Source organism: Pseudopodoces humilis, chromosome 7 (assembly GCF_049639895.1).
Source record: "Pseudopodoces humilis isolate 2021_Gansu_Grassland_sample_001 chromosome 7, ASM4963989v1, whole genome shotgun sequence".
Taxonomy (NCBI): domain Eukaryota; kingdom Metazoa; phylum Chordata; class Aves; order Passeriformes; family Paridae; genus Pseudopodoces; species Pseudopodoces humilis.
The window spans coordinates 24,312,339-24,340,076 of NC_142206.1; the positions used below are offsets into that span (position 1 = coordinate 24,312,339).

Genomic DNA, 27,738 nt, shown 5'->3' on the forward strand with positions numbered 1-27,738 from the left:
CAAGGTATTATACAAGAACTACTATTGGTCACTGCAGCAAAACTCCTGATCCTTTTACCTAGGAAAAAGCAGACAAGCATTGTTTTCTAAAAAAAAACATTTTTAAGGTAAGGGTTGCTGCCGTATATGGTGCCTGATGGCTCATAATCACATCTGATGGTTTGTGCTAAAAATACTGTTCACTAGACCAAAACACCAGCAGACACTGAATGAGCTGTGTGGGTGGTGGTAAGGTCAAGTGAGACTTGGACATGTGGTACAAGGTACAAACATTGTCACTTAATGACAAGCTGGAGTTTCTCAATTTACGCTATGAATAGCTCTTCCCAGCATGTGCTGAGGCCAGAACAAACTCAGTGTTCACTTCCTGGAACACGTTTCCTGCTCAGTTTTGTCTTCTTTCAGCCACTGTCACCTGTGGTAGAACTTAATTTCAAAACCGATCTCACTGCTTGTCAGTTTGGGCAAAACCTGCGTCAGGCCACACCAGACAAAACCAATCCACTGAACACTATTCTTGCCTGAGTCAGATGTCAGTACCCTTCTCTTTGCTCAGGAAATGTAGGGAGCAGTTTCCACCACATACTCTTAAGCAGCTTCCTTCAAAACAATTCACCCAGACTTTTTTGTTTTCCCTCAGAAAAGGCTTTTTTCTTTTCCCTCATGGGACCAGGTTGCTCAGAACTCCCTCCATCCAACCTGGCCTTGAACATTTCAGGGATGGGGCGTTCACAGCTTCTCTGTACAACCTGCTCCTGTGTCTCACCACCCTCACAGTAAAGAATTTTCTCTTATATCTAATCTAAACCTATTCTCTTGCAATTTGAAGCCCTTCTCCTTTGTCCTGTCACTACACGCTCTAGTAAATAGTCTTGCTCTAATTCCTCTAAGTTCCCTTCAAGTACCAGAAGGCAGCACTTGGGTCATGCAGAAGCATTCTCTTTTCCAGGCTGAAAAACAAATTGAAAAAAAAATATTTTCTGCAAATTGTTTTGATATTTGTGATTTGGTTTATGCAGAAAATCATACTGTGGAAAGCCAGTGTTCACAAAGGAGACAGAGGAGTCCTGCAACTTTATTTGAATAAAGGGAGAGAGTTCACTGGGCCATACCCATGGAAAGGACAAAGCCTCCTTTTATCCTAAACTCCCGACTGTACCTTGCCCACTTCCTTTCCCCATTTGCTGAGGTATTGGGAAGGTAGATCCCGATCCACCTGCTACATATTCCCCTAAAGTTCAGTTCGTTAACACCCATTTCTTCTTTTAAGTCTGGAAGGCCCTTATCTTGGAAGTTTAGAACAGTAAGTTCCAATCTGTTTTATACAGTCCGACTATTGTGCGTATTAGTTTACATTCATTCTGTTAAGAGCGCTTTTCCAGAATCCCACATCGCCCTAAGCTAAATTACGCAGTTTTTAAATTCTGGGCTGGGGCGCTGCCCCGCAGTTCTCGGGGCTCGACTGCTCTCGCCTGCCCTCCGTCGCCTCCGGGAGGCGGTGAAAGACCTCGTCGCTCGACTGGCGCTGCCTGGCGGCGTTCTAGCCTCGGCTGCTCGGGCCTTGGTCCCGCGCTCGGCGCCGCCGCCGTTGGGCCCCGCTCGGCGCTCGGCTGGCCCGCCTGGCCGGAGCTCGGCGCGGCGGCGGCGGCGGCCGACCCCCGGGCCGCTCCGCCCGCCCGGCCCGGCCCCGCTCCGGTCCCGCCGCTGCAGGTACGCTCCGGGCCTACGCGCGCCGCCGGCCCCGCGCCGACGCCGCGCCGCCGCTCCCCGGCGGGCGCGCTCGCTCCCGCGGCGGCGCTCGGGAAGGCGGCGGTTCCGACCCGTGTGAGCCCGCGGCGGGTGGAGCCCGGTCGGGAGGGAGTCGGGACTCGTTGCCGGTGCCTTTGTTCGGGAGTTCCGGAACCGCGGCCTTACGGTGGGGGGCGCGGGGCGGCCGCCGACCTGCCCCGGGCCGGGCGCCGTGGGGGGGGGGCGGAACCGGCGGCGCTGCCTCCCGCCGGCCGGCGGGAACGGGAGCCCCCGGGGAGAGCGTCCCGGAGAGCAGCCCGTGCCCCGCTCCGCCCTCTTGAGCGTACCTCAAACCGGATTTTCTGTCCCAGCTTGGGTGCCGGGTGCTTCCCTGTCCATCGCCCCCGCCCCTCCTACTGCCCCCACGGCACTGTCCGGGGCCCGTGGTCCGGGCTCGGTCCGGTTGCGTTCTGGGGCTGTTGCTTTGACATAATGTTTTTAATCGTTGTTGTTTTCCGGCCTTACCCAAATAAAACGTGCAGCAAGTGTTGTCTGCTCTATCTCTCCTGTTGTTCAAGTGTGTTGCAGAACATGCTTATGAAAGTAGTGTTTGGTATAAATTGTATTCAGGGGTGCCTCTATTTATGTCTTGTCTTGTGAGGAAACGAACCCAGCTAACTCGCCAGCTATGGGAACGCTTTTTGTTGTCATTACCACATTTTTCCCGACAACACATAAATTTCTCTAGTGTTTTTGTAGTGTTTTTTGGATTACTTGTGGTCCTGTCAATACCATGCGTTCTGCTGCCTTTGGAAAGCAGTTTTTCCTGAACTAAATCAGCGTTTCATCTTCAAGGGATCCTGTAGGTGGTTACGAGTAGCTTTTCTTGCTACACACTTTTGAGTATTGTTCTGTGGTAACAGACTGATTCAAGAATTGTTATCTAAATGCAAGCCTGTCTTCAGGAAGATTAGCTGTATGAATGTGAAGTCTGTGTAAATACGGTCACTGCTCAGTGCTGCTCCGTTTTCTTCTCTGCATGAAGTGTTCTTTGGTCTTTATTTAAAAACCCAGTGTGTTTTTCTATATTTGTCCTTGTTTACTGCTCCACCCAGCTTGGTGTCCTCTGCAAATGTCATCTGGCTTCTTTTGCCACTCCCATCCTCTTTAAAATTGCTAATGGGGATGTTAAAAAGGGACCTAGGAATGACCTGCTGGTAATGTGGCACTTATTGCCAGTCCATTACTGGTCTGTTAAGTTTGTTGTTGGGTCAGTTTTCAGAATGTGGTATGGGGTTAAATCCATGCAGATGTGAATGCCTTATGGGTGATGCAGGCAACAGGACCTGAAATTCTCTGCTAAATTAAAAATCCTTTCTTGTGTTCTGAAGGACTGCTGTAATGCATTTCCTAACATTCATAACTCTTCTGCATAGCTTGGGTGCAAATTCTGGAGTCCACAAATGATGCTTCTCTGGATAATTTAAAAAAAAAAAATGGTCCATTTCTATTTTGAAATAAGTGTGTTATTTGTGGCAGTGTGGCTCTTAATGAGTAGGGCTGTCCACTAGCATTTATATTTTTCCTAATACTTGGAATGAAGAATGTATTTGGATCCAAATGTCTGGACATGCCTTTTCAGATTGAGTTGCTGGGCAGTTTCTGCTGAATGTTTACTTTGCTGACAGCTTGTTCTCAGTTTTCTTTCTTTTGCCCTTTTCTGAGTCATAACTGACCCTTTAGATTCTTGTTTGGTTGTTTCCTACTTTTCCATTTTCCGAGCAGCACTTCTAACTTTTATGCAGCTGTAACAACCAGTTCTAAAGAAGGCAAGCAGTGATCCAGTCTGCTGCTATCCCTCTGCCAGAAGTTTGGCATTTTGAAGAATTATTTTTTTAAGAAACTTCTGGGAAGAAACTCTAGTATCTTTTATGCCATGGTTAGCAGGTTGACTGAACTCAGGGGTCTTGCAGAGTTATTGTTGATGTGAATACTTACTGCTAATGCAAACAGCACCAAGGTACTTTTTTTCCCCTGTTAAGTTTTTGGGGGCCTGATAAAGGGCATAGTGCATGGTGATGGTTACCTTGTGTGTTTTGTGTTAGTAGCCCTGTGCTATCCTAGCAAGGAGAGTGATAGAAACAAAATATTAATAAGGTAAGGACAGAAGAATTTTGTTTTACAAAATTGGATGACAATGTGATATGCAGTGGAAGAGGAGTAATACTAGAAATATTTTACTGGAAGGTTGTTACAGGATATAGTAGTTGATAGTAGTATATCAGTTGTCATGAAAGACATGTTCGGGTCGCTTGAAACAAGAGGAGACCTGCTTTCCTCTACAGGAAGAAGCAGTACTCGTCTGCATCTCAGGACTTGGTTGGTTTTTAGGAATTCTGACTGGGATTGTTGTCTGGTAGCTGTTTGTTGTCTCCTGTTTTTGTTAACTGCTTGTTGAAGGGGATGATGAAGTGTCAGCCTTGGGTGTTGAGAACATCATCTTAATCCATGTGCTCACACAGCTCCACGTGTTCTCAGTGAGAGTTTGGGTTGTCCTTGCAGAGTGATCCCTGCTTCCTTCTTCCTGGTACCTATTACTAATTCTCCACCTTGAGCAGTGCAGGATTGCTGAGAGGAGTCTCTGACTCACGTTTTGGACAGTTTTCCCCCTCCCTTTATATTTCTCCCATGGACTCAGTCTAAAGCCAAGAAGGGCAGTGCTGTCAAGAATTGTCTGTTTCTTTGTTCGGAGTCTACATCTTCATTGTCTCCCACCTCTTCTATAATTCTGATACATCTTTGTGTGAAGACTCCAGCTTCTCTATGGATCATTTTTGCTTTTTGTCTCGTTACTGTATTTCTTTGTGAGCAAGAAATTATATGACTTGTGTTTTCTAAAACTTGTTCTTGCTTCCAGTTGCTTTTTCTTTGTTACTCAGATAAGATGCTTGTGCCTTAAGTGCAGCCTTGAATGCATAAAACACTTTGTCTTCACCTTGGGGGTATGTGATGCTGCTTCTGCTGCTCTGTAGTGTTGGCACTCCCACGTTACTGTGGAATGTGTGATGTCACTTGGGGCCACTTGGCTGTGGCCCTTGAACTTGAGGAACCATGATGTGACTATTAATGTAAATAATGGGATTTTGAATTGAAAATTCCTTTGCCTTTCTACCTAAATTAGAGTAATTTTTTAGGGGGTTAATCTGAATTTTGTATTGCTCTATTTGTCTCTCTGTTGCTCTGACTTTCTCTTCTTTCTGTCCCTCACTTCCTGCTATGTATACTACTTAACAAAAGATGCTATGGTTTGAGTATGGAATTGTGGAAACCGACTCTTAATCTTTCAGATCTCAGTTCTGCTGTTTGACTTACCTTACAGCTTTGTGAAATTATGTTTATTCTCTTCCAATCTTCTGGATTGAAACTAATATCTCTCTTCTCAAGAATTCATTACGTTTATATGGAAGTTGTAATAATAGTTATGAAAGTGCTCCATATTCTCATTGGTAAATTAAACTGTCAGACTCCAGACATGGGTGATCACTTACATTTATTATTACTAGTTCCCTTTTTATATTTACCATTCATTTTCTGACCTTTAGGAGTTGATATCTGCAAGTTTCTCTTCCATGTCTTCATAATTTTGCTGCAAATAGTCAGCATTTTAATGTACTTCTTTTGAATGAAAAGTTCTTTTATGTGTATTTAGATAATTTAATTCAGACTGGGAAGACAAATTTAAGATTCTAATGGCAATTAGCTCCTTGTTGCAGTCATACAGGATCTCAAAATGACAAAGTACTATTGACATCTTTGTAATGTAATTGAATTTCCTGAGCTGTATGTAGTTGCATTTTAAAACACAGCATTGAATTTTTCAATCATGAAATACTAAGACAAGTTATTTTTCTTTAGGAATCCTGTTTTATGTGTAAACACTTATTGCAGTGAGTGCAATTTAGAGCAGTGTGTCTACTGCATCTACAGAAAATGTGCTTTTGAATTACTTTCCATCTCTCTCTGGCTTTAATCAAGGAAAAAATTCAGCTTACAGTATAATACTTTGGGGAGTATTTAAGAACTTGGAAGAGTAAAACCAGGACCATATAATGGAAGTGCCTCCGTGGTATTAGTTTTGGATTCTGTTGTATAGTTGCATCATAAACTTCTTTCACTTCTCCTAAGTGTTTTTTATTTTCCATGTTTAGGGGCACTTAGTTAAAGACTGACTCTTTTTCTAATTAAATTCTTAAATTAAGCAGCCTTTTTTTGTTGTTTTTTTAAAGCATAATCAAGGACACAAATAGAAACAGAACAAAATAATGCGTTCTAGTTTTGCTTTTTTCATTGTTTTGATTAATCATGCTTAAGATAGTGTTGTTACCCATCTGTAGACTGCTTTTGTTTGTGGGTTACCCTTGTTTAAAGATTCTAGTCCAGTGTAGCTTTATTTTCAATTTTTTGTTCATTTAGGTATTACTGCAAGGTATCATGAAGTTTGCTGTATGCAAAATGTTTTCTGGTCTTTAGGGGTTTTTTTTGTTTGTTTGTTTTTAACCCAAGAAGAGCTAATACCTGTACAGTCTAAAGGCTCATCTGGAACTACCACAGATGGAGCTAAGGGAAGAGAAATCATGTTGTTTGAAGTAAATTTAAACATACATAGCTAATCAGCTACATTGTCAGAAATTTAAATGGCCATGTCTTTTAAGCGTGAACATAGTCCTGTTCTTCCAAATGTTTTGACCTGTGCAACTATCTGGAATATGAGTCATGTCACCTATTTTTTACTGATTTTGTTGTTGTTGTAGCATTGTTCAAATGCCAGTGCTACTGGCAAACTGGGACTTGCCAAATTAGGACTTCTTGAGTTGTCTTGTTTGTTACACTGAGTTGATGCAGTGCAGAGGGAAAATCAGCTTTTTAGTTTTGGTTTCACATAAACTTTTTTTTTGTTTTTTGGTTTTTTTTATGTATTGCTCAGTTTTTCAGGTGGAGGCACTAAAAGGGTTAATGAGAATGGCATGACATTTGATATGGATCGACTCATATTTAATATAAAATTGTATTTTTAATAGCACCACAAGTATGAGTCAGGTCTTCTATCCGGGCTTCTTACGTGGAATTGTTTCATGCATTTAGGAAAATGATGGCCTCAAAATCTCCATGTTGCAGAAAGGAGGGAAACACAGATTGTAGACAAGGAAGGGAACTAGAAAGTCACTGGAGCTGTGATTGCTTGTATATATTCTAAATTATGTTCCAGGCATCTGGTTTGTTCTTTGAGATCTCCTGTCTCTGGGTGTCAGAAACAAATTTTATTGTTTTATGAATGAAGTACCTGCAAAAGGAGGGGCTGTGTAGTTCACAGTCCTTGGCAAGATGATCTTTGGCAGTTTTCAGTGGGCAGTTTTTGCTCTTTTGAACATCTGAAACGTATAAGGTGTCTTGGTAAAGCAGTTTGCTTGAAAATTAAGCTGTGTAAAATACAAGGGAAAGTGACTTGTAGAAAATCCTTGGAGGAAATAGCCTGTCTTGTGACTGCAGCCTTCATTAGGATCACTGTCAGCGAAGATAAAGCATTTGGGCTGTAGTGCTGCATACACTGTTTTCATGCCTGTCTGATGATCTGATTGCTCCTGGAGAATCCATCCACACGGACAGTAGTGGGAATGCTAAATTATTGCTAATATTTATTTAACGTAACTTGAATTACTAACGTTTATCAAATGCAATAAGCAGTTCTCTTGAAACTTTTAGTATATTACTGGTGTTAAAGCCTGAGATGCTGCACTTTAATTTGGAATAACTGCAATGGCATTGTTTGTGCTGGACACGCTGCTTAAGAACAGACATTTTGAAAACAGAAGTAACTCTGGCTTAAAAGAGAGGTGGGCCCCTGGCCAGAGCGGGGAGTGTTGAGTGTAATAATCTGTTTCCTCTTCTTTTCTAGAGACAAGTTTGCTTGTGGTTTTGTAGGACAGTGGCATGCCTCATTGTTCACCACAATTTTGTTTTAATCGTGTTTTGAGTCCTTTTTTTCCCACACATGTTCTTTTAATACAAAATATACAGCCCTGGCCCATCAACTATGTGTGGATCATGGCTGTTTTACAGTCAATACGTTCTGGAAGTCTTAGAACTTGAAAAAGGGACTTGGAGACCAAAACTACTGGCATGTAGTTTTTTTCCTCTGGTCTCTTACAGGGAATCTTATAAATGCATTCTCTCTGTGGAACCCAGATTGCAAAGTCAGTGACAGCTTTAATATTTCACTTCATATTGCCTCTTTCTTCATCAGTCACATGAGATCTCTTTGGGCAGCAAAATTGTCTGAAATTATTTGGACATTTGTATCTTCTGGATAGATCTCCCATTGTAAATATAATTTACTGATTGCAGGGTTTTGTTTTTCCCTTTTTAAACACTGATGGAGCTGTTTATACTGATTCTCTGCACATGCATTAGGAAAGGCTTTTACTGTTGGGCTCAGCACACAACCACAAAGTTCTTTGCAGTGGTAATAGATTAGTCTGAGAGCTGAAGGTCACATGAAATAACGTTTCTCCCCCATGGAAGATGGAATAACATGAAGATAGTATTGCAATATTTGTCTTTGTATCAAAGTCAGCTGTGCTCCCAGTGTGGTGGTACCAGAATATCCACAAAATTAATAGCAATAAAGATGGGGAGTGGGAACATTAAGAGATGGAACCATCATCTCTGTAAAGTGCTGAAGTTTTGAATGGTGAGCCATTGCCTAATGCATAAAATATCTTGACATCCTTTTTATATGGCAAATTGAATGTGCTTCTTTTGCTTCCTCTTCTCACCCTACCTTTTTATCAGTGTTTTCAGGGAGTCATGTATCACTATGAAGTATCACCAATTTGCAGCTTCACTTTGGGTTTTTTAGAGGTTCAACATCTGTAAAAGTGACAGTTACAAGTGAATGTACATTACTCCAATACTGGGAATTCTTCAGGCTTCTTTGAGGATGGTGCTGGTATGGAGCAAATAAAAGCCTTGAGTTTGGGCTGTGTAATGCTCTTTCCAAAACTAAACAGCCCAGCATGTTGTCCTGAAATGCCCTGAAGGGAGAAAACACTTAAGGAAAGAAAGCTGCCAATTATAGAAAAATTTCTTGACTCTCCATTTTCAGAATTTTCTGTGGTGCTTTGGATCACATTCAGGGCATCAGCTAATCTTGCAGTTGTTGGACACTTTTGGTTATCCTGGTTCAACCAACCATTCAAATCACCCTTCCTCCCCTAAAAAATAAGTAAGCAAAACAAACTCAACAAGAAGAACAAAACAGAACAATACCAATCCCTCTTTAGGTGGTCAGCTGTTTATCAGTTGTGATAGCTGTGGGTGTTTGTAATAGACACTGTTACTGAATCAGTCCACCACTTGCCTGAACAGGTTTGATCCAGTAAGCTGCAAGTTTTATTTATGTTCAGTCCCAAGAAGTATTTCAAACCCCCTGCAGTTAATTTAAACTTTGTTAGCTTTGCATCTAATGAGTAGCTGCAAATATGGTTGGTACTTCAATGGTTTATCTGCTACTGGTATTTAATAACATGTCATTGTTCAGCTTATATTTGAGCAAAATGTTTGGAGTTGTTTGGTATCTTTACTAGGTTAGAGAAAAAATTGGCCCCTTTAACACCCTCACAAAAAACCCTATACAAACCAAAAACCTAAAGGAAAAAAAAACCAAAAACCCCACACCAAAACAAACAGAAGCTGAACACGTGTTCCAATAGAAAGGTTAAAGGCTTCCTGCTAAAATGAGCAAAGATAATCCCAGTATTCACTGCATGCCAATGCTACACTGCATCTGTTTCTTTATTTGAAGGCTCTGAGTTTCTTTGCCTGTCTCAAGTATTGCTGAATCTGTCACCAGCTAGTGGAGCAGTTACTGTGTTCAGGCTAATTCAAACCAAGGGTAAAGTTTGGCTCCCAAAGGGGCACAAGGTAACACTGGAATCTCAGCATCACTCAAGAAGGATATATTCAGAGTTTTCTGAAGAGATCCCAGCTTTTAAAAATGTTGAGCTGGTTAGTAGGGTACTGTGAGGGCATTAGAACCCTGGGTGTTTCCTTTGTTTACTTTTGAAAGGGGATAAAGACAATAGTCAGGAGAAGCTGAAAAATCGAGGTAATGGTCCCTGAGGGAAAAACATGAAGTTCAAACACTCAGGCTCACATATGAAGTGTTTGTTATAGCCAGATTAGTTGAATAAATTAGGACACACATGCAGAGATTTAGATAAGCTGTCTTAAGGTATGTACTTGGTTTTATGTAGTGGAGATGACTTGGTCTTTCAATAATGTGAATGCTGGAACTTCACTGACTGCAATTGTAGGAGTGATCTCCCTGTTTATTCTACAATATGTAAACTTGTCCATGGGATAAATAAACTTAAAGTCATTTGTTAAACCTCTTGATTTCCTTGTTGCTATTGTACTTTAGCAAACATTAGTTCTGATGGGAATGAAAAGTTGCTAGGTTGTCAGAGCTTGTTCTTTGTCATGAGTGATTGTTTTCCTGCTTGTAAATTACCATGATCTCAAATTATGTGGTTTATCCTTCACAGCTGTCAAAAAGCTATTCCAAAGTTTAAATCTTTCTGAACTTCCAGCTTATTCCAACTGCAGGACAGGTTTTCCACTGGTGTCCTGTTTATATGTTTATTCTTGGGTTGTTGAAGTCCAAATTCCTTGAATACATCCATATAGAATATTCAGCTACTGTTTTCTTAATTTTACTAGACTAAGAGTTAAACAGTTTCCTCCTGTAAAGTAGACTTTTTGTTGCCTGCATTGTTCTGAGCTGTCCTCCTCCTCCATTCTGCTTACCATCTGAATCTAGTAATTTCTGAACACGGGTGCCTGGAGCTGTTTGCAGAATCCAGATCAGGATTTATTAGCATTTAGCTAAAGGAGATTTTTAGTTTAGGGATTCCTGTATTATATTGTGCTTTTGGGTGTATCTATTCCAGTTATCCTTCTAGTTTTTTTGGATCTGGGCTTTTTTAATCTGTATAGTTTTTTTTTTTTTTTAAGAATTCTCCTGCAGCATGATATCTTTAGTTTTTGTGTTGCTTTTCCAGTAAGTAAAGTAAATGTTTTGTAGAATAATTCCTACCTAATGTTTGGCTAACTTTCATAGTTTCTCAAAAGAAGGCCTATTGTACACCATGGAGTTCAGCTTCTCTAAAATGCATGATCCTCATGCTGTTCACATTAAGCATCAGGGAATTCCAGCTAGCTTGACTTTCACTGTGGAGAATTTATTTTCTAGGAGGATGGATGCTTTTACTTGTTAATTTCTTCAGTACTCTTTATTTTACGTCTACAAATAAAAACTGGTGTGCTTTTTTAGAACTTATTTTCCTGGCTTATCTCTTTAGACAGCTCCTCCCTTTAAGCTGCAGCTGTCTTAAATCATCTGTTCAGGAGAGTTTTTTTGAGGAGAGTGGGAGGAAAGAAAATATTGCTAATGACCATTCTGAGTTCTGTCATCCAAAAATTTATCTCTTGTGCACATTAACCTATTTTCTTCTTTATGTGTTTTTTGCTTTTTTAAATTTCTATTCCCTTCTCTATTGAATATTGATGGTTTTGTTCAGTGTAACATGAGCTGTGTAGGGTTTGTCTTTACATCTTCATGTTATCAAGAGATGGCAGAGTAGTATGCACACTCTGCTGGGATCAGAAGGTAATAGCATTTCAGCATTTTCTTGGTTTGTCTGTTTTAAGAAACTTTTCTTGAGAGCTTTTTGTGGCAAGCTCCAATGTATGACACCAGTGAAAAGCTGTGTGACTGGATTTGCGATTAGAGTCACTCTATTATTTATTTATTATATTTATTTAGCTTTTCTTGTAGACAGTCAGTATTAAAGCTTTCCTTTGCAGCTGAAAGTGTTCCAAAAGCATTATTCTTCGCCACTGTGCATTACTTGGCTGAACTGCTGTTCTAAGAACAATGCAGATTGAAAGATGATGTTCAGACAATGGAATAATCTTGGTGGAGCTGTCTCATACATCGTTGTTTTTGTATTTTTTAAGCTGTTGATGGAGTTGGAAATAATTCAGACTTGAGGTCAATCGATTGTCTGACTTTTGCAGTTTGACCTGTTAACTGAGATTTGAGTAGTTCCTGGGAGATGCCTCTGTCATATTGTCAGTTTGGTTGGAATACTGTTCCTCTAGCTTTCAGACCCCCTTCCCAAATAGGACCTAAATCTTCAAGGTGTAAAGACTGTATCTTCATAAATCTTTTTTCCTTTATTATATACAGCAAGAGGTGAGAAGAAGGGAAAGAGTTTGAAGGCAATTTTTTAATTCTCCATATGTGTAGTGGGCCTAGGGCACGTGTACAAGGGAAGAGCTGGATGCTTTCAAAGTAATCTTTGGCTGCAGAAATGTCAAAGTGGGGTTTTGATAATGGAGGCAGGTAGCAAAGGCTGTGTAAGAAGAAAGATTTAACTCTCAAATCTAGTATTTTTGGGATTTAAAGCTTTTACTTCATCTGAGTGATGAAGGTAAAAGCTGCCTTCCTTATCAGTCTCTTATCGTTTTAGGTTTCCATGAAGATAAACAACTGAAATGTGGATAGCTTATTTGTAGCTGGGTGGTGGTTGTCATCTGGAGCCTGCTGGTGTCTCCTCTCAGTAGTAGGCGTGGTGGTGGCAGCTGAGAGCCATGAAGGTTGTCCCAGAGAAGAATGCTGTCCGCATCCTGTGGGGTAGGGAACGTGGTACCCAAGCCTTGGGTGCTCAGCGGCTTCTGCAGGAGCTGGTGGAGGATAAAACTCGATGGATGAAATGGGAGGGCAAGGTAAGGTTGTGGGATAGAGCTGCATAGTTTGATCTTGGAGTGGGGGAAGGGAGGCAGGGATTTGAAATAAATTGTCTTGTGATTGTACCTTTGATGTGTTACACTTGATATGCTCTCTGGCTCTGTTCAGTTCCTGCAGTGATGTGATACTAGATATGTTCCTGCAGCGGGCTCCCCTTGTTGTCTGTGTGGCTTACAGTTAAAGTATGATCATATGACTCTTGCAACACTTCCTGCTTTGTTGGCTTTTTCAGAAAGTTGAGTTACCAGACAGTCCGCGCTCCACCTTCTTGCTGGCGTTTAGTCCAGACAGGTAATTAACTCCTAGTTCATTCCCTGTTTCAGCAGTCTCCCTACACTTACAAAAGTGATGGAGGCTTGTGCCCATTGAGTTGTCCAGTCTTGAATGGCCGAATGAAACTTCTGTTTCCTGACACGCATGGATGGAATGTGTGCACCTTCCTAATCTCACAGCTTCAAGCCTAGTTGGTGTTTAATTTCTGAGGTACCCAGGTGATACCAAGTTCTAAGGAAAAAGGACCTGTGCAGACACCGTGGGATTTCATAAGAAACTAAAGGGAGTAAAGGATGTTTTAATACAACATGCCCAAATTATATGACATGTTCACTGGGATATCTAACAATAAAGAACAGAGCAAAATGATGTGTGTATTGGAAGCAGAAATGGAGGTGGGATCTCTCATAGTGTCACTTGGTTTGACAGTGGTTGAGACAGTGTGGAGAACTGGGGATATTTATTTGCCCCAGACTGTCACTCAGGAGTGCCTTCTGAGCTGCATGTTCTCTCTGACGTTCAAGGTCAAGTTTGTGCTTGCAGATTCAGATGAGCTCATGTTTGCATGGACCCTGAAATCTGGCTACAGAAAGCTTTGTGACCATTGGTGAAACAGTAGCCTCTTACCCTTTGAGCTCAGTGTGAGAGAGCTGCTGTGTTATGTGTGAACAGACCCTTGTTGAGGTGAAGCTAACCGTGGTCTAATTTTTGTGTATTCTTCTCATGCTAATGTTTGTCATACCTTCTGCATTCCCAGGACCCTAATGGCTTCCACGCATGTGAACCACAACATCTACATCACAGAGGTGAAAACGGGCAAGTGTGTTCATTCCTTGGTTGGACATCGTCGCACTCCCTGGTGTGTCACCTTCCATCCCACCATCCCAGGCCTCATTGCTTCAGGATGCCTAGATGGGGAGGTTAGAATTTGGGATTTACATGTAAGTCTTTCCTGAAGCATATGTCCTTTGATATTTGGTGGGTGGTGACTAATTTTGGCTGAGTTTGTTTTCCAAATGTTACCTGGTAAGAGAGCTGTTTGGAGGCTTTTCTGGAACCTGTGTCTAAAAGCATAGAACAGACCATAGCCATCCTCTCCTCTCTAGAGAGGAGGTGACAGATTCTTCATTCAGTCCTGCCAGGTAGGTTGTGCTTTATTGATTGCAGTGGTACAGGTAATGCTGGAGAACTTTGTGCAAGGTGCCTGTTTAGCCTTTGTGAGAGACATGCTGTTTGTTATTCCACTGAGCATATCTGAACTGTTCATTAGAGAAGATGCTGCTCTACCTAGTTTGCTCTACCTAGTTTTGCTCTACCTACTTTGTCTCTCCACAGAGACAAAGGCTTGTCTGGTTGTTTTTTTTTAAATGAAGCATTTTTACTGGCTGCTTGAGACACACTTACTTGCAAAAATACATCTGTGGTCATTGTTGCAAGTAATGTTACATTTTAGACCTGGGACATGACCTTGTATGGGAGCAGCTGTTGTTGTCAAGACGGCACCTCTCTTGCAATGCTCTAGGGCGGCTGGGAGGCATGGCAAGTACATGGTAACTTAATGATGGTAAACTTTGTGATAAACTGCATGTGGTTCTTGACTCCTCGCTCTAGGGTGGAAGCGAGAGCTGGTTCACGGATAGCAACAATGCCATTGCATCACTTGCTTTTCATCCTACGGCTCAGCTCTTGCTAATTGCCACTGCCAATGAGATACATTTCTGGGACTGGAGTCGTCGGGAGCCTTTTGCAGTGGTGAAAACAGCCAGTGAAATGGAACGGGTCAGGTGAGCTCCTGCTTCTGGGTGAAGAAAATGCTTGTATGTGAAAAATGGTTAGATTTGGAAAGTGTGTGTGAGGTTCCTCTGGGATGCTGCAGCCTCTGCACTCAGGCAGTGGAGAGAGATGTTGCTTGCAGCTTCTTGACTCAGCTGGTAGAAAATCAGTTCTGTGGGCAGAAAGAAGACCAATTGAAAGTAATAGATCAGCTTGGTTGTTCGTATTTGCAACAGGACATGTGTCCATTAAATGTCCAGAATCTACTTCATGTTGATTTGTAAGTTTAGTAATTAAACTTGTCAGCCATAAGGATGAAAAACCCAGTAATTGCTGGAACAGAATGCTGAGGTATTACTTTGACACACTTGTAGAGGAAACTGGATTGCTGGAAACCTGCTGCCTGCTTTTGGGCAATTTAAAATATGATGTGACATCAAGGCAAGTTAATCTCTCCCTTTGTACCAATTCCATTTTGTAGTATAAACATGTGTATTCCTTTATATTTTCTGGCTATTTCAATTGATACAGCAGTACTTACTTCCAGCTTTTAACTTTGGTGTAGTGTTGCTGTAGACTATAAAATAACTGCAGTCTTCAGCAAGATAGGTATATTTTGTTCTTAACACATAAACTTTTTGACATCCTTCATAAAAAAATGATGATAATGTAGTAATGTTCTCATTGCAAACATGTCATGTGGGGTTTTCTTCCCTGCTGTGTTCAGCTTCCTGTGTCGATGTGGAATGTGGACTAATGATTGGTATTCTGGTACTGCTTTTGTTTTAGGCTGGTACGGTTTGATCCCTTGGGACACTACTTGCTCACAGCGATAGTTAACCCTTCTAACCAGCAGGTAAGGGGAGTGTAAGGACTTGTATTTACTGGCTAATTACAAGGTGCTCTATGTACTTTAGCCCTTGTCTATTTCTAAGCAGACTTCTGTTTTACTGAAAACCTGAAGTCTTAAGCTGAGCTCTGTCTCACCTAGATTGGTGAGCATGAATGTTTTTGTGTTACATGCATGGCTAATAAAGTGCTTTCCAAAATGTCTTTGTTTTGCCCTTTCTGTCTGACTAATGGTGGGACAGGGGCTCTCAGTGGTCCTGTTCTTTCAGTTCTGTTGTGGTGTTCTTTTGGATTTGAAGCTATTTGAGGTATTAACAATTCTCTCCTCAGCTTCTGACCCTCAGACATTGATACTTGTGTTTGTATGAACAGAGTGTTGTGAAAGCTCACTGGGCTTTAGGAAGAGGTTGTCTAGATCCATAAAATGAATTTAGAAATCATCTCAACTGGTTTTCTCCAAGTCAAGACCTTTAGGAAGGGACTTATCACATCCTTTCATCTGTCTGGGCCAGTAGCTGACTTTCTGCTGTTTATTTGTAAGTGCAGGATTTTGCCTTGAGGTGACTGAACTTTGACTGTTTCCTTCTGCAGAGCGATGAGGAAGTGGAAATCTCCGTGGACAGCACAGAGATGCCTCATTATCGTCAGCGCGCTATCCTTCCGTCTCAGCCTGTGAGGCGCACACCCCTCCTCCACAACTTCCTGCATATGTTGTCCTCCCGCTCCTCTGGCATACAGGTGGGAGAGCAAAACAGTGTTCAAGACTCTGCTACCCCATCCCCTCCACCGCCTCCACCACCACCACCTCCGCCTCCAGCCAGTGAGAACACAAGGGCATCTGTCTATAACAGGCTCCGGGAGCGAGTCAGCTATCCCACAGCAGAGTGCTGCCAGCACTTGGGGATGTTGTGCCTTTGCAGCCGATGCTCTAGTGCAAGACTTCCTTCTTCTCTCTTCCCACACCAGGAAAACGCACCCTCCACGTCTTCTGGGGCCACTGGCACTTCCTTCTCCTCTGTGCAGACAGAGCCTTATCAACCCCCAGAGCAGGCATCCGTAGCGCAGGAGGAGCAGGGGATACTTAACAGGCCCTCTGCTTTCAGCACAGTTCAGAGCAGCACTGCTGGCAACACCCTGCGCAACCTTAGCCTGGGCCCCACACGGCGGTCCCTCAGCGGGTCCTTGGCAGGCCACCAGTCCCGGTACCAACAGTCTGCGAGAGAGATGGCTTCAGGCTTGGGTGGGTCTGACTGGTCCAGGACAGTGCTGAACATGAGCTCTCGGTCCGAGCTGGAAGCCATGCCTCCCCCTAGGACCAGTGCCTCCTCCGTGAGCTTGCTGTCCGTGCTCAGACAGCAGGAGGGAGGTTCCCAGGCATCAGTTTATACCTCTGCAACAGAAGGTAGGGGCTTTCTGGCCCCAGGGGCTGAGGTGAACAGTGGTAGTAGTGCTGGCCCGAGCAATCCGGCCAGCATTCGTAATGAGCTCCAGTGTGATTTGAGGCGATTCTTCCTGGAATATGACCGGCTTCAGGAGTTAGATCAGGGGATTGGTGGGGAGCCCAGCCAGTCGCAACAGGCTCAAGAAATGCTCAACAACAACATTGAGCCTGATCGACCGGGTCCCTCCCATCAGCAGACTCCACAAAGCAGTGAAAACAATTCCAATTTGTCCCGGGGTCACCTGAACCGCTGTCGTGCTTGTCATAACCTGCTGACCTTTAACAATGACACGCTGCGCTGGGAAAGAAGCACGCCTAGCTACACAGCAGGGCAGGTCCAAAGCACATTTGAGGGTGTGCCTCCAAATACCAGCCAGGTGCAGCCTGCAGAGAGAACCGAGGGCAGAGCTCCTGCCTCTAGCAGACTGCAGCTGGGCAGCTCTTCCACCCCGCAGGAGGAGAGGACCGTGGGAGTGGTCTTTAACCAGGAGACGGGGCACTGGGAAAGAGTTTACAGCCAGTCGGCTTCAAGCAGACCTGGGAATGTATCACAGGAGGCCTTAAACCAGGAAATGCCTGAGGAAAGCTCAGAGGAGGATTCACTCAGGAGGTAAGATACATGCTTGCCCTTCCTCCTCTATTTTTTCTTGAACCTTTCCCATCTGGTCTGAGGTTTTTCAATATTTTGAGTTAAAAACCTTTTCTCATATGGCCGTGTGTTATTCATGTAGATGAAGACAGAGATGTTGGTGTTGATGTGTTTATAGCTGCCATTGTCATGCTGCAGATGAGTTCTGAAGATTGTAAGGCCAGAGACTGGACCTCTCAATGGTAGTACAGGCGAAAGGATGGGTTCTTGCAGTAGATCTCTGGGGTGAACTTTGCTTCTGGTGTTTCCAAGACCCTGCAGAAGCTGGAAACTCAGGATGCCTTAATGCTGTCCTTTGTGCCCCTTGTCACACACCCTGTCATCACGTGCTATGCATGGAGAATCTGCCCAGGGCTGGCATGGGAAACTGGACATGAGTAAGTTGTTAATTTAAAAGGGTTAACAATAACTTTCTTAGTGTTGCCCAGAGGGGGAAGGAAGTCGAAGCTTTGTGTCGGTGGGTATAGGCAGTTGGCTTGCTCCTGATGAGAGGTAAGTTTTGAAAGCAGCTCCTGTTGACCTGAGCTGGCAAGGGACATACTGATCACTGAAAATTTTAGGCTTTGCTGTCTTCTTTTTTAAGAAGATTATTCTTTTTTTTAGGATATTTTTTCTTCTGCTTCAGATATGGTACAAGAAACTGGATAAGCTAAATTGAACATGTGTCAGGAAAGACCTGTCCTTTGTGTGAAAGTGTCTTCACTGGCTTGTGTGGATGATACAGCTGCACTGGTACTTTGGGTAGGGTTTCCATACTGGGTTTCAGTTTCACATCTTCTCTGTCAAGTGGTTTATGCTCTCACTAGAAGAAAGATTCAGTCTTGCTGTTTCTCTGAAACAGATGCTTTGAGCTGTAGAAAAGCAAACTTTCCAGGTTGGATGCAGATGTAACTAACTAAGAAGGCTTTGTACACAGGAGTGCCTGAGCAGAGGGAATTCTTTCCGCTGTTCTGCAGATAAGCTGATTATACTGAGGCTGGAACAGTGACTGCCTTTCTTGTTGCTGTAGTTGCATAGTAAATAAGTGGTGGTGGTCATAAAATTATTCGTTTCTAAATCCTTGCCCCAGTTTTTTTTTTTTTTTTTAAGAGCCTGCCATAATGAGTCTCAAGCTGATTACATGTGAACTACTTCTTGGGCCTGAACTTACCTACTGTTAATTTAAGTCAGATATCCTCTTGTCCCCTATTAAAGGGCGTAAGAGTAAGAATGAGCCGACGAATTTAGCTTTAAAATGGCACTTGAGTAAGTCTTGCGTTATCTTTCTTCTGAAATAGTGGTACATACTTATGTCATTACAACTGTGTCTCCTTCTCTGGGATAAGTCACTGTAGTATCAGAAATAATGGGACAAATAACCTTCTTATTGATCAGACAGCTGGCACATATTTGGACAATGAGATGTAGTGGGGTATGTAGATATAATCTTTTCTGTGGTAACTGTATCATTTAAAAACGCCTTGAGGCATATAATTCAATCCACCTCAGGCTGCAGGAGTCTAACAATGAGAGTCCTATGACTAAATCTCTGGGTCACTTTTCCTGTCATCCATGGTTGCTGCTGCCTGCTCCAGTGGCTGTAGCATTTGTGAAGGATTGCTTGCCTACCTGGTCATCTGATCAAACAGGTACTTTTCGCTGAGACTTCTGATTTGGGGTGGGTAGTTTGGTGCATGAGCTTAATTCCAGAGGAATTCCTGTAAGATGAAACATTTAGTGAAACCTTTCTGGTAGAGGTTGTTGAGAGTCTTCTAGGGTCTTTTGCTTTCACAGTCTCCTGCTTCTGTTATCAGGCCTTTCTAAAGAACAGGCACGGCAGGGGTTTCTGCTTCCTTTCTAACTGAAGTTAAGGTTATCTGTAGAGTTCTGAGGTAAGAAGCTGGAAGCAGTGGGCAGTCTGGTATTAAATGCTCATGGCAATTTCCTTGAAGTAAAACTTCATTTCCTTTCTTGTTAAACACATCAGGAGGGCTTGGGGCTTTGTGAAATCTTTTCTCTTAAAAGGAACCCTGCATGCAGGATAGCTCTATCCTGCAGGTGTAATTTTCTGCCGTTCTCAAATTAGCTGTTAATATTTTTCTTTATAGAACGTGGGAGATGAGATTAGCTCAGCTGGGTTAGAGCATGGTTCTAATAGCACCAGGGTTGTGGGTTCAATCCCCATATGGGCCATTTACTTCAGAATTTGGCTTGATCATCCTTGTGGGTCCCTTCCAACTCTGAATATCCTGTGAAATGATTAAGTCAGCAAGCACCTTCTTACCTAAATTTTGCATAGAGTGAACATCTCACACCAAACCTTCGTATCTCCCAGACCTAGGGCATGCTTTCGCAATGGGAAGAGCTGGAACCACTTCTGCACAGCAGAGTCCAAAATGTCTGTTAACCTTTGAAGCTACAGAAGCATGGAAAGATGGGGTCTGAGGGTCCTGAGATATAACCTGTGTAATGCTGAAAGTGCTGATGAAATACAAGGGAGAGAATAAGCCTTCAAACCTGGTACAATTGGACACTGCATAAACACTTCCAGTCAATGTAATTTTGTGCCTATAAGCCTCTGGTTAATTCTTAGTGTTGGAATCCAAGATGTGCTCATAACATGTTTTATAATTCTGTTCTTCTTTGTCTCTCCATTAGATGTCCTCATTGGGCAATTGAGCTCTATATTCTAAGGTCAGCTAAAAAATGTAAGATAAAAATTTTATCTGGAAACCGTGTATGTTCTCATTCCCTATCCATGGGCAGGATTAATTCCCTGACATGGCCTTCCTAGTTGAGGAGCAGCTTTCTGGGAAAACATTGCCATTGAGAGTCAATTAAGTTAATAGGGTAGTTTAGTGAAGGCTGTTCTTTGAATTCTGTTGATGCAACTATGTGAGCTGGGTAAGGAGAGAATTTTTTTGATGGTCCTAGGCTAATTATCTTGGACTAATCACAAAGGCATTAATAAGCGTGTAATGACACTATTCCTAACTGGCAGCTCTGGCACCTCTGTTAGGAGAAGCACATCTCCCTTGTATTGCTGAGGCACCCAGAAGTCCTGTCACATTCAGCTTGGCCTGAAAGCAGTGTGGCATTGAGCTGTGTACTTCTTGAAGTTGTGCTGATGAGGCATAAATTTGGGGAAAGTTTATGGTCTGCGTTAAGCAAAAGTTCATGAAACTGAGCTTCAGCTTTTCTGAGGTTCTCCAGGCTGATCTCATTAATCCAGTTGTAGGGGGTTTTCCCCTGTGGATGTCTTTGCCTCACTTGTAACATCAAAGTGAAAAGAATTTCAGAAATCTCTGAAGTTGCCATGTGAAATGTGCTGCATAAAATTGGTCATAGAAGCTGTTGGGAAGATGTGGATGAAGAAAGGATAACAGAGCAACAGATGATTGCTAGTTTCATTTTTTTATAACTACCTGTTAATTTAAAAATGGATTGAGGAGCTATTGTATTAATACTGTAATCTCAGTGAGGGAAAAGATCCTCTAAGTACTTAAAGCCATTGCTGCTGTGTGGGCCAATTCAGGTTGATAATGAAAAGTTGAACAGGGAATGAAAGAGGATTCTTCTGGTCAGCTGCTATTTAAATGAGGTGAGCTGGTGCCACCTCCTTAAGACACTGATACACAGAATCTAGCAGGGACCTCTGCTGAAGTATCTATCATTTCAGTAGTTAATGCTAGGTACAGTGCAATGCTGACTAATAAAACTGATCCATATTTTCTTTCTGGCTGTTTTAGTATGACACAAGTGACATCTACAGAATTAGTTTGGGGTTTTTAGAAAGAAAGGAAAATAATTAGGTTATAAATTTGTTTTTGTTTCTGAGGTCTGTCATGGCACCCCAGGACACAGTATTTCTGGAATAGGTGCAAGGAGCAAGTAGTGATAGGTGTCCCTGCTAACATATTTCAAACCTTATTCAGTGAAACAGTTCCTATAGGATGGGGAAAAGAAGGAAGAGGAGCATTGTCCTCTATAGATTTAGCTGCTTGTAATACACGAATGGGACAATTTTTATATGGTTTATCTGTTTATTTTGTTTGAGTATATTACTGCAAATGAAAGGTGTGTTCTGTTCTATTGCCAGGCAAGTTTTCATGAAACTTACATTTCACAAGGAAATGCTTATTATCCTTATTCTTCCATGAAGAAGCTTTGTCTGGCAATTATGTTAAACTTTTCTAACTACTCCACTGCACTCATTCCAGAGGTCAGATTCTGTAGGCTGTGGTATGAGTAACTCTGTGCCTGCATTTTATGAATTCATAATGTTTTCACCTTGCCTCACCTATTTAGTTTGACAGACAAGATACATTATTTAAGTTACCTGAAAATCTGAGAAGTCTTTTGAACCGTCCTGGGTGACACTTTTGTCATGCATACAGGCCAAAAGGAGTGAGCATGTGTGAAATGGAGAAATTATTGTCTGGGGACCCTTGTATAAACTCCTTTATTTTGTTTGTGAGTATATGAAAGGCAGAGTCCACTGTGCTGTGCAAATATTTGACCTGTTGAAGTTGACACAGCTTACCAAAAGCTTTGCTGTGTTTTAGTCTGTTGGATGCACTGTGCACAAGTGACATGTGAAACCATCTTCCCTGGAACCATGTAACAGGGTCCAGGAACAAATCTGTGTCTTTCATTTTGTCAGGTCTTGTTTGAAGGCTCTGGTCCCTCCTGCCTTATTCTTGCTATGTGATGTGAAGCCGGTCGGATGTAGTACAGTGACTCCAGCTCATCTCGTTTCTCTTCAGTGTTGATGGCCATTCTGGCCACACACAGCTCTCCTTACAGCAGCTATGAGGAGAAACACCTAGTCTGTTACCCTTTCAGTCTCTCAGACCTTATTTCCATATTGCTTTGCTGCCACAAGGGGGTAATGTTGCTTCTGCTCCTTTCTGTCTCCTTTCCGAACCTGAAAGTTTCACAGTTCTTGTATGAAGGGCAGCTTGAGGATCCTCCCCACTGCCGAAAGGCAGCTTATCTCTGTAGTTACCATACAACTTCAAGTTCTTCAGTGTTTGGAGAAAGGCGTAAATGCGGGGATCCAGACGGAAAATGGCCCTGATACAGAATGCAAGCAAGGGAGGAGCTTATCCTTTTGCCTTTTGTAAGGGTTTGAAAGAGATAGATGTGGATCAGAGGTGAGACAGGTATTTTGTCTTTCTGATGTGTAAATGCTCATGAGTCAGGGCTCTAAAAGACCTTGGCAACCTTGTAGAATTCGTCTGGACTTCTTGCTTATTGCCTACCAAGCCTGGAGCAAATCTTTCTTTGTAGTCTCCCTTCTCAAAGGTTTTGTTTTCGTTTTAATGGTTCTTCACCCCCTTGGACGACTTTTGTAATAGGGAGCTTGTTTTCTGGAGGATTGCTTAGCAGATGTTGGTTGGAGTCTGGGCAGTCACTTCTTCCTCCAGGCTCTGTTTGTTCCCTTCAAGTATGCCCTGAGCTATTACCTAAATTTTGGAGCTTTTCCATAACAAAACAAAGAGTATGTTTGGGATTTTTTTTTTTTTTGTGTTGGGTTTGGTTTTTTTTTCTAGTGCAGATAGGTATAGCTTGCTCAAGACCTTGAGGGGATGCCTTTTCCTGCTCTAATTTGTAGATACAATGCTCACTTGTGGTCCTATTGGGACCAGTCTGTGGTTAAAGTAGATTGACAGGGTAGGAGCAACCCCATTCCTGCCCAACAGTGATCAGTGCTGTATATGAAATGGAAAAGAGTACGGTCACTTTTACAGCTTTTGTTCCTGAGTTCATGCCGGCAGAGCCTGAGCTTCTTATGTGTAGCTCTGGTTTTTGATGTAGATGACCAAGGCTGATCGGATCTCTGCGTGTACTGACTTCTGGTAACTTTCTCACTGTGCAAAGCCCTGAATGAAAGGGTGTATGTCACTCGTATCCTTGCTTTGAAAATTAAACAGCCAGAACACTTCCTTATCCCCTGCCATGGATACAGAATTGCCTAGGAAGACACATTCTGTGACTGACATTTACCATCAAAATCCGAGAGGAGGGTAGTGCTACTCACTTAACTTTTTGGGGGAGAGCAATTAAAGCAGGATGGAATTACCTTATATAAAGCTACAAATGTGTTTTATGGTGGAGACAGAGCACATACCTATTATATTCTGCCTTCTGTTCCATTCCTTATTTTTCAAAATCCTTGTAGTTGCTGGTTTTTTTTCCTAATTGCTTACAGCAGTTGTGGTTTTCTTATTCAAGTATTTAATATATATTGTGGCAGTTGTGTTGAGTTCACAGAGAAGGGGAGGCTTGAGCAGAAGAAGGGCACACCTGAGCTGTGGAGAAGAGGCTGGCTGCTCAGACTGCACATCAGTGGGAATGTGGCCTGTGCTAAATCTCAATAAACCTACCCAGCATAATTTTTCTGACTATTTTTTTCAGACCCATTACTTGTGGAAACCTTACTAGCTTTGTGTCTTGGCATTTGTAGTTTGAGCTCGGTATTTTGTTGTTGAAAGTTACAGTGTGTAGACCTTACCAATGCTGTGGAAAGAAGGATTTTTCTGACAAGCCTTGTAGCCTCCACATGCACTGTGATAGTTTTGGAAGAGTTTATCCTGTGCCGCTATCAGGCTTGGTAAGAAATAATTCCAAAGATACTTTGTTACAATTCTTAAAAATTGTGGTGATAGAGATAAGTAGAATCTCATCAGTTAGTGAGGGTATCGAGATAAATGGAAGTTATAAATGGATTTGCAAGCAGAGAGAAGAGGTTTGGGTTTGTGCTTGGGAAGACATGCTTGAGGGGAGAAGGCCAGAGCTGAGGTGTATGGGAATTATTTCTGTAAACGTTAGCCAGGGCATATAAGAATGAACAAGGACTTAATTTGTCTGTTGTGAACATAAAGTGAAATGATAGTGTAAAGGTGACATGAGCATATAAACATGATAATTAGCAGTGTTTATGTGTGAGATGTGCAGGCTGTGGACAAACTTGGTGAGTATTATTTGTTTGGTCTTTACTAAAAATTCAAAATATAAATTAGTTTTAGCATGAGACTGTAAATAAAGCCTGAACTATAGGAGAGGCTGTCATGATATCTAAATGGTCAGTTAATGCCTATGTGAGCTCTGGGGTTGTTACAGTCACCCTTCCAGCTTTGTGGGCTTTTTTTCCAGACCAAGCCTTCACTCTGTGTGGGCAGGAAAGACTGTTTCACTGAAGTTATAGAAGTTTGAGCTCTTTAGTATGCTGCTAATTATGTGAAAGAACAAGTGAAAGAAATGCCTGTTTTCTTGCACAAATATTCCTTCCCCTGCCTTTGCTAGTTTCCTGGTTTAAGAATAATGTAAGGTTGCTAGAGCCCTATTCTTCTTCACTGAGAGTTGGTGGGCGAGAAAAATGATGCCTTGTGCTTCCCTTCTTGCAGTAGCTATTAGAGGTCACCCCCTGCTGCCGAGTTTCCCCCAGTGCTTTGGGAAGCTGGACATGTACCTGCAGCCTTTGCCAATCTTGCAGACAGGCGTAAACTGCTTTTTCTTTTCCTTGGCCTGAATTTAAATACGCAGCAATGACTGTAGCAGACTAAAAGAAATTCTTTTCCCCATGTTCCTCTTGTAGCAGCTTGACTTGCAAACTAGGCAGGTATAGAAAAAACTCTTTCTCAAATACCTTCACAGTATTTTCCCATTTGAACCACTGCCCTTCTTCCATCCCTCTTCTTAGTCCAGGCCTAGCAATGGGGTGTTTACCTATAAAAAAATGGGTTAAGTTTGTTCCTCTGCAATCTCCAGGCAACGTAAACCTCTTTCCCTACAAGTGTCTTTAATGTGGGATCTGTTCTGGAATTTCACCTGCTGTAGTGTGGCAGCAAGGAAGCTTACTGAATTTGAATTAAAGTGATGTTTTAGTGAGAATGGAAGGGTATATGCTTCCAAACTAGCTTTTTTTTTTTTCGCTTGTTTTGAGATCTAGAGTTGGGTGGGGGTTTTTGGTTTTTTGGTGGTGATTTTGTGTGTGTGTGTTTTTTATTGTGTTGTGGGGGTTTTTTTGTTATTGTTTGGGTGTGTGGGTGTTGGTTGTTGTTTTGGGCAGGTTTTTTTGTGGGGTTGTTTGTTTTTTTTTTGAGGAATGCATATATAAGGTGACTGTAGACCAAAGATCTTGAATAAACACAGAACTTTAAAGACAGCTGACTTCAAACAGATAGCTATTTGAGGATACCATAAAACATATCAGTTCTCAACTTTCCTACAGAGAGGGAAGAAGTGTGAATAGCTTCCCTCTCTTGAAAGCCATACTTTGTTAGGATGTCTGTCTCCTCTGCTGTCTGCACATACTTTCCCTGCAGCCACCTGATCCAGCTGCTGCAGGGTGGGCAGCATGTCCAGACAAGCTCACTTGACCAGGTACAGTTGCTCCTGTTTCTGTTTTTTTACCTATGTGTCTTGATTTCATGTAATTGTATTGTCTAGGGGATGATGCTCAGTTTGCAATTAATGGAGGTCTGTGACATGCTTAAACTATCTAGCTGTGATTTTTAGAGCTTATAGTCTGGCTTCAGGTAAGTCACATTAAAACAGTGCCTAAGTTTCAACTTAGTTTTGGTTTTTGCCAAGAAACAAGTTTTGGGCAGGTTCTCAAACCTTCTGTTTCAGGCCTGCTTGCTCATCTAAAAGCTCTCTGTAGCTTTCTTCACTGTGGGGAAGAGCTGGAGATGTTGGCAATGTAGTGTGCCTTTTTGTTGTAATACAACCCTGTAATTTTTAGGTATGCATTCAATTTACATATACTCTGTGTGTGCTCTCACTCTTCATGCTCTTTAGAAATGCTCGCAGCATGGTATGTCTGGGGACAAAGTGCCCTTATCCAATTATTTGCTCCTTATGACAGAATCTGAGCTGGAGAACTTGCAGTAGGGCATTCGTTTAATCTGTGGGACTGGAGCAAGAGGGGAGAGGGAGACCTGTGATCTTAGTAATACAACTGTAACCAAAATAGTGATGACTCTAGATTTCTCCAGTTGAGCTGTTCTGGTCTGTTGAATAGCTAACATGCATTTTAAACATTTTCCACATGCATATTTAACTGATTGCACCAAATGGCTGTTTGTGTGATGATGTAAGTGACCTCCTCCCTTGCTCTTCTTGAGAGAGCACCTGCTGAAACTGAAGGCTGTAAATAAACAGGGTTCATTATCTGCCAGGAAACTGACTCATTTTTCTGCTCAAAATGCATTAGTATGAAATCGTTCCCCTATCTTCCTGAAGTGGGAAGACTGGACTAAGTGACTGAACTACCCTGCCAGTCATCTGTTGACCTGACTTTATTACTCCAGAGCTAACCAAGAGCATTTTAAAGGAACTGCTTGATTTGTGATGAGACCTCTGTTTCCATTGCCTTAGAAACCTATGGAGATAATGGTATGGCTTCTGCCCCCTCAAGAAAGACACCTCCTCTTCAATTCCCTGTGGAGAAACATGAGTCGTATATATGTAATTATCCCAAATGCTGATGCAGATCTGCATGTGTGGGTAAGCAGAGATTTCTGCTGTCCACAGAGTCTGTGGTGTTGGGAACTCCCAGAACAAGGAGAATTTGAAGCAGACATACAGATGAAGGTAGGCAGAAGAGCCTTCAGAAGAATAAAGCTGTCTGCAGGCTAAAGGAGTTCAGTGTGTTGGCTGTGTTCTGGCCATGCTTTTAAACCTTACGATAACTAGAGACTCATACCCTCTAGCTGAATTTCTGGTACAATGGCATGTTGTTAAGGTTCTAGGTGGAGAAATGTGATGTCTATCTTCAGCTTGACGCACGTGCCTGCCCCATCTTGAGCACTGGTATGAAACTGCCACTGTAGACCAAAATAGCATGTGCAGTAGCTTGAACTGATCTCAATTTTTTCTTCCCTCCTGTCCCTCAAGCTTTGCCCCTGCAAAATGGAAGTGCAAGATCTTTCATTGTTCTTTTCATGTTGGAGTTATTGCCAAAACTAACCAATACTGCTTGCTATAGTTGGTCTTGACCCTTTTAATGTCTTGTCATGGATGTGTGTTCCCTCTTGCTTGTTGAAATAATGAACTAATCATTCCCCAGATGCTGTATGATGAGGACCTCTCCATAATGCTCATTCATCTTTTGTTCTGATGCATGGCCTTTTTCAGCAGGTGAAGTAATAGATTAAGAGTGCAGCCTTG

The 27,738-nt window shown here is 42.3% G+C and overlaps 1 protein-coding gene across 2 annotated transcripts in view; it reads left to right on the top strand.

Moving 5' to 3' along the window:
* Nucleotides 1-1,644: 1,644 nt before the first annotated feature.
* The window catches only part of AMBRA1 (autophagy and beclin 1 regulator 1), a 130,776-nt gene continuing 104,682 nt past the window's right edge, over nt 1,645-27,738 (top strand). For both annotated transcript variants that reach the window (XM_088057496.1, XM_005522458.3), the window contains exons 1-7: nt 1,645-1,710; nt 12,321-12,576; nt 12,831-12,889; nt 13,629-13,812; nt 14,483-14,655; nt 15,434-15,500; nt 16,085-17,544. In XM_088057496.1, the coding sequence (XP_087913622.1) occupies nt 12,442-12,576; nt 12,831-12,889; nt 13,629-13,812; nt 14,483-14,655; nt 15,434-15,500; nt 16,085-17,544 (2,078 nt within the window). In that variant the 5' untranslated portion in view covers nt 1,645-1,710; nt 12,321-12,441. The remainder of the gene's footprint in view (nt 1,711-12,320; nt 12,577-12,830; nt 12,890-13,628; nt 13,813-14,482; nt 14,656-15,433; nt 15,501-16,084; nt 17,545-27,738) is intronic.